The 8,739-nt window shown below is 43.0% G+C and overlaps 1 protein-coding gene across 1 annotated transcript in view; it reads right to left on the reverse strand.

Annotated features, from left to right (window-relative positions):
* Nucleotides 1–7,693, reverse strand: part of LOC111862394 — a 267,967-nt gene extending 260,274 nt beyond the window's left edge. Inside the window, exon 1 of the mRNA XM_023847749.2 lies at nucleotides 7,131–7,693. Within this exon, the coding sequence (XP_023703517.1) occupies nucleotides 7,131–7,175 (45 nt within the window). The 5' untranslated portion in view covers nucleotides 7,176–7,693. The remainder of the gene's footprint in view (nucleotides 1–7,130) is intronic.
* Nucleotides 7,694–8,739: the final 1,046 nt, after the last annotated feature.

An 8,739-nucleotide genomic window follows, 5' to 3' on the forward strand; every position in this document is an offset into this window, starting at 1 on the left:
CGTTCCCGCGTGCCCACAATACAGTAAAGACTGACAAAAAGCAACTTACGGTGACGATACAATGTAACGACAAAACAGTTACAGAATGCTAAGTGCCATTCGCTGAGTGTTACATATAAAACTAACATGCTTATGACATAACGGGTGAGCCAAGTCACACTGAAACAATACCGCCATGTTGTCCTTAGCGCTGTCAACCGTACAAATTTATTTGTAAAAGAAAACCCAAAAGCGAACCTTCAGGACCTGTTACTGGAGGCTTCGGGTCTTCTTTTTATATAAATTTCGAAGGCTGACACCGCTAACGTGAAGGACAAAATGGAGGTTAACTTTTACAGTTATTTGGGTTACACGCTAAAACGTAAGTAGCCTAAGTTACTGTATTAAACGCCACAATAACACTAGCTCACTCAGCTACTGTTCACTTCGCACTATGCTACACCCCGAAAGGTCGCGGGTTCGATTCCCTGTCACTGGATTTTTCAATTTACCTAATCCTTCCAGCCCCACCATGGCCCTGTGGTCGACACAGCCTCTAACAGAAATGAATACCAGAAATATTCCTGCGGTGGTAAAGGACGGCAGGAGCGTGAGACTGAGAACCTCACCGCCATCTGCGAGCCGATTGTCTAGGAAATGTGGGAGTCTCGACGTCTCACAACCCTATGAGCCTTCACGGCCTGTTAAAAGGCTAGCTTTGCCTTCTTTGTTTACTTCAACTTACAGCAATAAAATCAGCGAATTACAAAACCGAGAAACGTCTGCATTAAGAAACGTACATCTCGCTTCTTTCCTACGAAAGTCATTACGTTTAAGTGCCGTTTTCGGCAGGACGTACACCAAAGATCCATATTATATGGCACAGCATTGGACTCAATACGCAACACAAAAAGATCCATTTAAAAATTGTGTATGTCAGTTTTACAGTCTGGCCCGAAGAGACATGACAGCAGCATCCGGTCCAGCTTGACTGCAACGTCGATGCAACAGGATCCACCCTACCTCTGTTGCGTGTACGTCGCTTGCAGCGCTGCAGCCGGGAGATCCAGTGAAAATAAGTGAAACGAGTGACGAGGCAGGATTCATATGGTGATCAACGTCACGTACCTAGTTCTTGCTTAAAGGAACTTCACTCATTTCCATTAGGTGTACTCGTAACATTCTGCGGTGTTCACATCTTTGATAATTAAATCAGCAAGACATTTCTGAGAGATTGTTTATGTGTGTTAGGGTGGGGCCATAAAATCCGGCCCTCGCACCGCGACCTTCAATGATCTACTGTGCTTTCCCTTTAGATTAACCCTTTATTAATCATACACTTCGAATGAAATGTGGACTTCATTTATGCGGGCGTCATAAAAGTCATTTGGTTCCATGAAGAACTAACCCAGGTGACGAAATCTTAAATAAGCTATGGCCTCACAGTCACACAGGTTACGTGTGGCTGATTCGTCTTCTTGTAGGCACCTCTCACAAGTTGGTTTCTGAGAGATTACTAGTCGCTCAGAAAATTCTGTGCCTTTTCTGAACCCGAAGCTTCATTAAGCGTTCACAAGAGAGCGCTTTTAATGTGTATTCATTCATTCATTCATTCATTCATTCATTTATCGGCTCCGGTCCTGTCCTTTTTTGGCCCCTGGCCTCTTCAGTTTCGTAATTTTATTTTATGGGTTCGGTAGGACCCCTTAGACGGGGGATCAACCCGTCGCAAGGTCATTTTCTACACATAGGACAAGACAAACATCCATGCCTTGAATTGGATTCGAACCCACGATCCCGGCGTTCAAGCAAGAGAACATGATTCATGCCTAACACCGCACGGACACTGTGTTTGAATCTTTATACTGCATTTTAATTCTGCTCCACGAGTTCCGTAAATACAGCTTCATTACGTGAGGCCTATTTATTTAAATTACCTGATGAGCACCTAGTAAATATGTATTAGTTTACCTAGTGATTATTAGTAAATAACAAACGTTATCTTGACTAATAAGATTTCGTCATGTCCTCCAGGAACATACACTGTACGTTCGACTGTTTATGTACTTGTATTAATTAATTTATTTATTCTTGATTTATTTAACGAGGCCTTAGGTAGCTCGACCGCCTCTGTGATCTAGTGATCAGCGTTCCTGGCTACAGATCCAGAGGTCCAGGTTCGATTCCCGGGGCTACCAGATTTTTTCGGAGAAGAAGTGGGTCTGGAACGGGGCCAGCTCAGCCTCGTGATGATAACTGAGTAGCTATTTCAAGGAAATAGCGGCTCCGGTCTAGAAAACCGAAATTAACGGCCGTGGGGATTTGTTGCGCTGACCACGCGACATCCTCTATCCGCAAAAGTTCGCACTAAACTTCGCCGAGAAGCGGCCGTTGCTCGGTCGGTATGGTATAACATTTTATTTTACCAAAACTATTCTAAAAACAAGATTGTGAATATATACAACGCACACACAGAAGACGCCTTCGAAAAGAAGTGAAGTTATTTATGGGCTTATTTAATTAAGGACCACGTCATGAAAACATATGGGAGAGTGGCGGTATAGCTCCACGATTCTTGACCTCGGAAGCAGATGGAGATGAACGGTCCCTTCAACCCCTGGGGAAGAGCCCCGGGACCCACTAAGCAGAAGGCTGGATGGCTGAAGAAATTATAAATTAAATAATGAAGATTACGACGAACTGTTCCCTTAAAATATGTAAACATTAAACTTTTCTCTCTTCGGTAGTACTCAAATTGGTCAGAAGCCAAAACTTTGAACCGAATGAATAAACAATTTGTATAGTGGCTTCCATGTTAACTGCCATTTCGAACACTAAAAGACAATTAAATACATGTAAATTGTTTAGCATATTATTCGAAGTGGCAATGAAACGGAGCACTGCAAGAAAAGCGTAAAACAAGCATGGTGTTAACGTAATATAAATTCAGCAAGGACTTTCATCTGTTGCTTTCTTTTGTCCTCAATTGCCTCTGTGTTACTGGATGCCATGGCTGACTTTTCAATATTCAAGTTCGGAAACGAACTCGTAACATCGCTTTCGTTTCAATATTTCGAAAACTAAGCCCTTCGGAGGAAGTGCACAGGGCATAAAATAAAAAATGTCTATTTTTTCTCTCTGGTAAATATTTACACAGCAAAGCGCAGGAAGACATATAGGTCTTTACGCAGAATCGTTAAACTTGTCCGATTTCAATTAAATTTAAATGGCTGTACACCTTTGTGTAAAATTCTTCGGCATTAAATTTCGTGAACTTCCGTTCAGCGTTTCTCGAGATCTTGCATGCAAAAGGTCGGGCGGAGCGGACTGGGAGAACCCTCGTCAGCGGGAGCTCCGCAGATCTGCGATCGTGCATTAGAGCGTCCAGTCTGAGCAAACAGCACAAGCGAACCAAATGACCGCCTGGGGCAACACATTCAACAACCCCCCTTTTCTTTCGGCTTTTTGTTAAATGAAAATTCATTTCGATGCTCTTTTGTTGATATTGTCGCATTTAATAGGCACCCACAGAAACATGTTATATACGAGCAACAATATAACTCCGAACTGCAAATGCTATCGTTTAAGAAAAGTACTGCGTTATGAGCTGCAGTGCCGTGAAGTTCGGTGGAACGTATCGCCTACATCTTCAGGATCGACGACTAGGCCCAGCAAGAAACAGTCAAGTAGCGGGAGGCAAGTGAAGATGGAAGCGATACCTTCCTCCAAAACTTCAGTGCAACTTCTAACAACTGCGTTTCATGCCACCGCTAAGAGAACCTCGAATCAAACAATGTTGATTGATTCTGTGATCCCATGTCGGCTGGGAGAAGGCAACTTCCGTGACGGGAAAATACATTTGTATTGCTGTTTACTGGGTTTCCCCGTCAGTTTCTGAGAATATCGTGTTACTGCGATAAACTTTTGCGAACAGATTTTTATTTCTTAACTGGAGGAGGCGGGGAGGCAAAATTTCTGTTCTCCTGGGGCGGTTTGCTGAGGTCCTCGAGTTGGGATTAATCCATCGTTTTTTCTGTTGAAAGTGGCGCATAAAAATACACGGAGAATTTTGGCTTTCGCCTTTTCCGTTCCTTAGTTCTTAATGTCTGCACCTCCACATTTTTTGGGGCACGGAGAGCAAGGATATAATGTCTGAAACATGAACAGTTGAACATAGGAGAAAGAACAAAACGGCACTTTCTTTGTTGTTCTCATTTATATTCTGATTTTACGTAGTTTGATCGTGGATATACAGCCCAGCCCTTATGCTGTAAGGAAAGCACGGCATTTACGCTATGAAAATTAATATAATTCTGATAAAGTGTTGTTCTGAGGGCAGTTCACTCGTAGATTCAGTACGTCATCACTTTTATGTATATTCAGATTATTTGGACCGCAGAGAGATGAAGTGACTGGAGGTTGGAGAAAACTGCATAATTTGTACTCTTCTTCAAGTATAATTACAATTATCAAGTCAAGGAGGATGAGATGGGCAGGGCATGCAGCACGAATGGGGAGAAGATTGGTGGGAAAGCCACAAGGAAAGGGACCAGTAAGAAGACCAAGATGTAGGTGGGTGGATAATATTAAAACGGATCTTACAGAGATAGGATGGGGTGGTACTGACTGGGTTGATCTGGCTCAGGATAGAGACCGATGGGTGGCTCTTGTAAACACGGTGATGAACGTTCGGGTTCCATAAAATCCTGAGAAGTATATTAAAATTCTCTATTTACCGCAAAATACAATATACAGGATGATTCTAAATTAGTGTCGAGGTTTCCGTGGCATATAAACGGAACGCCGACAGTAATTTAGAATCATCCTGTATATATGAGATAATAGGAATCGGTCTTCACTTATCTGGAGTTATGAATTCTTCAAGCTGCAATAGAAGCAACCCAGGCAGTGAGAGCACTGAGCCCTCTGATCCGCGCACAAATGCATAAAATACGTGCACTTTCGTCAAAAGTCCTGAAGAGAATTCGCAGCTTGGGAGTGGATGGACAGACGGCGATTTCTTGCGGGCATGGTAATGAACTTCCAGCTTCCACAGAAGGCTTGCTGGGCAACTACTACCGTCTCAAAACAAACTGCTTAATGGAATTTTACTCCAAATTACAGGACCCACCTCAGTCAGGGTCCCTTAATTAAATACCTATGACGTTGCTCTGAAACATGTAACAGAAAACTGGGCATGGCTAAATGAACAGACGGTCCTACAGTCATGGTGCCTGAAAAGAACTGCGAACAGAATGCCTGAGAATGAGTCAGTGCTGTGGGGTCACGCTGTTCGTCTCTCCTAATAACCATGAAATTAGTTTGTCCCTTTTCATCAAATGTGCTGGAAACGCATGCCACTGGAGGTGAACTCAGCACTCTTGTTACATTTCGCGGTATGCATGCTGCACACAGAAAGCAATGTAATCATGAAGGGAAAAGCTTTTAATGGAGACGTGCGGAACATTTCTGTACCTCCGACTGTAAGTTCTGTGATCGCATGTTTTTGTATTCCAACTTCACCATACCGTGACGTCCATATCATCAGGGCAGACGTTTGTTTTGTTTACTCTCGCTAGACCCAAACAAATGTATCTCACGATAAGCTCTACCTTCTGGCACATATCGTATGTCGTGTAGTACACAGGCACTAGAACACATCACGGCCAGAACTTTAAATCCTGCAAACGTATGTTGCATTAAGTTGATCGTAATAATATTAAATTGCTGCGTATTGTTGCACTCAGTAGATGCACTTTGCGTTCCGCGTTTTTGCCGTCTATGTGTGATGTCGGTTATGTGCAACCGATATTGCACATAGACGGCAAAAACGCGGAACGCAAAGTCCGATCATCGTAATACAACTTCACTAAATTTATCACGGAATTTATATTTTCATAAAAATAAAAGATGACCCGGGATAGCGTAGTCGGTATAGCGACTGACGACGGTTTGGGTGACCGAGGGGTCGGAGTTCGAGTCCCGATGATGGGAACAAGAATTTTCGCTTCTCCATGTCGTCCAGACCCGCTCTGGAGCCCACCCAACCTCCTACCCAAAGGGTACCGGGGGTTCTCTCCCCGGGGGTAATGCAGCCGGGGTGTGAAGCTGACCACTCACCTCCATCTAGTGCCGAAGCCAATAAAACGTGGATCTGTACGACCACTCCCCCACACGTCTTCATGGCGTAGTGCTTAATCAATTAGGCAAAGGGACAACCAAACTGGCTCAATCAGTAACTCTTGTTACTTGTATTCGGAAAGTGCACGGTTACAACCCCGAAACTGTAAGCTTTGAGTTTCTGACTGCGAAGCTTATGTCTTCGGACTTACAAAACCGCGTAACACGCGGAAAAGTCAACTGGAGTTTCGGAGGAGTGGCTCGTCTCCTCCTTCTGGGTTAAGACAGTAAACGAAGCACAACAAATCGGCATGAAGCAGACAACAAGCAGATCCTGATAACTTTCGTGGTTTTTCTTAGTCTCTCCAGGCAAATGCCGGAATAGTACATTAAAATTAGGCTGCAACTACTTTCTTCCAGATCCTTCAAAATTACATATTCACTATCATCCGAGCTATGTAAAAACACCGCGCAAGTTAACATCCGATATACAGGCTACAAGAAGAATAAAAATTCTGCGTAATTCAGAAAACCTGCATACATATATTTTTTAAATCTTATATAAAAATTATCACGCGGAGTTAAAAGAGTTTCAAAAACACACACAGACATCGAGATTGACACGGGCAAAGCTGTTACATGAATAATGGCACTGTCCATTCTCATAGGTATAAACGAAGTTTCGGTAGTTTGCTATACTCCGGATGTCAGGTGATCGGATGTAATTATATAGACATTTTTTTCGATACCCGTACAGCAAAACTTTTCAATGCTAATACGTTAATCACTGAATCACGGGCTGACCAACATCCGTTGCGTGATAAATTGATATAATAAATGTAGTTCCTATTAAACGATCTTTCATCACATATCTCCCCAAAAACGTAGCTCCAGTTATTTCACAGCCCGTAATTATCTGCGTCATTTACAGTTAAGATAGTCACTCATTCTTCAATTTAAAATAAAACAGAACTAGGCATGTAAAGAAGTATTCGTACATTTACATAACAAAAAGTTAAAATCTTACTCACCAAATAAAGAAATGGGGCACAAGGAACGTAGTATCCTCTGCTCATACTTGGTGCTTGCAGCTCTCTTCACAGTTTCGCATTATAACTGTCATATCGAACCACTTCGTAATTCACGACCCACATTTTGGTTCAAGATTTCAAAACGCGCGCCACTAAACAAGGACATTACACACCCCTAGAGCTAAACCAGCTGTGCATCCACTTCCTCTATTCGACAAACGTGCTTGTCACCAAAATGCACCATTCTTAGAGCTGGCATCAGACAAATACATCTGTTTTGAGTTTACACAAGCGCTTTGCTGTATCTTTTTGATAAATAAGGAATATTTCTCACTTCCTAGTAAAATTCACTGCAGGTACCAGGACTGTTCCTACGTCATCAGCAGCAGACGATCTTACGGTTAGCATGTTTCACCAAAAATAATACCAATGAGTAAACTAATGTGCGTCCGTTGCTTTGGTACTGACATGTATTGCAGTTAACTGCAAAACAGAAGCACTCATACGTACAAACACACTTCACTCACATACCACTTCTTCGCATTCTCGCAACCAAACTCCAACTCCTCAGCCCGCCTGTGTCTGACTCAACCCACTCTATGATATTCGATTTGGTCGACTACAGCGCTCTACGTGTCGCGGTTAACTTATTAACTAACAGCATAGAAGCTTTGATGGCTGAGTCGCTCAGCCAGGTATCTGCAAGATCGACACAACGTGTCAAAGGCCGTTCAGATTGCAATTTCATAATTACGGTCGTCACGCAAAGATCAAATACTAATATTTCAGTTTTATGATGGCTACTGATGTGCTTCGGAGTGTACTTGTCTACATATCACCTTATTACTGATCAAGTAGAAACTTATATATATATATATAACACCGTGTAGTCTGTTGAAAGTCGACCAACGTTTCGGTGGAATATATGGCCTCCATCTTCAGTATCGAAGCAGAATTGCAAGAAGCCAGCGTGAAGCGGGATGGCAAGCAGAGTAGTAGAAACTTATTCGGAAACGTTGGTATGGTGTCTCAAACATATGTGGTGGTACATCGTACTTTGAGGAGGCAACCTTGCGAAATAAAAGTCCTTTGATTTTAACGCTATTTGCGGCATGGAGATTTTGATCCCCGCGGGATGTTAAAAATAGGATCTAGCAACTTTATAATGGTGACATGAATGAATGAATGTATAAGGGGTGGGTCTTCTCGGCCCTTGCACCGCGATCTACAGTGATCTATTGTGCTTTAATGGTGACATACAGATCCATGTCAGCATCTAGTCCTTCAAGCGAATTATACTGACCGACCGACCGCCGCTCGTCGGCGAAGTTAGAGCCAACTTTTGCGGTTAGAGGTTGTCGCGTGGTCAGAGCAACGGATCCTCACGGCCGTTAATTTCGGTTTTCTAGACCGGAGCCACTATTACCTTGAAATAGCTCTTCAATTATCCTCACGAGGCTGAGTGGACCCCGTTCCAGACAAGCTACTTCTCAGAAAATCTGGTAGCGCCGGGAATCGAACCCGGACCTCTGGATCTGTAGCCAGGAACTCTGACTACTAGACCACAGAGGTGGTCACTGATACAACACAACTTATTTTAATTGCATTA

The sequence above is a fragment of the Cryptotermes secundus genome, unplaced genomic scaffold (assembly GCF_002891405.2).
Source record: "Cryptotermes secundus unplaced genomic scaffold, Csec_1.0 scaffold671, whole genome shotgun sequence".
NCBI lineage: Eukaryota > Metazoa > Arthropoda > Insecta > Blattodea > Kalotermitidae > Cryptotermes > Cryptotermes secundus.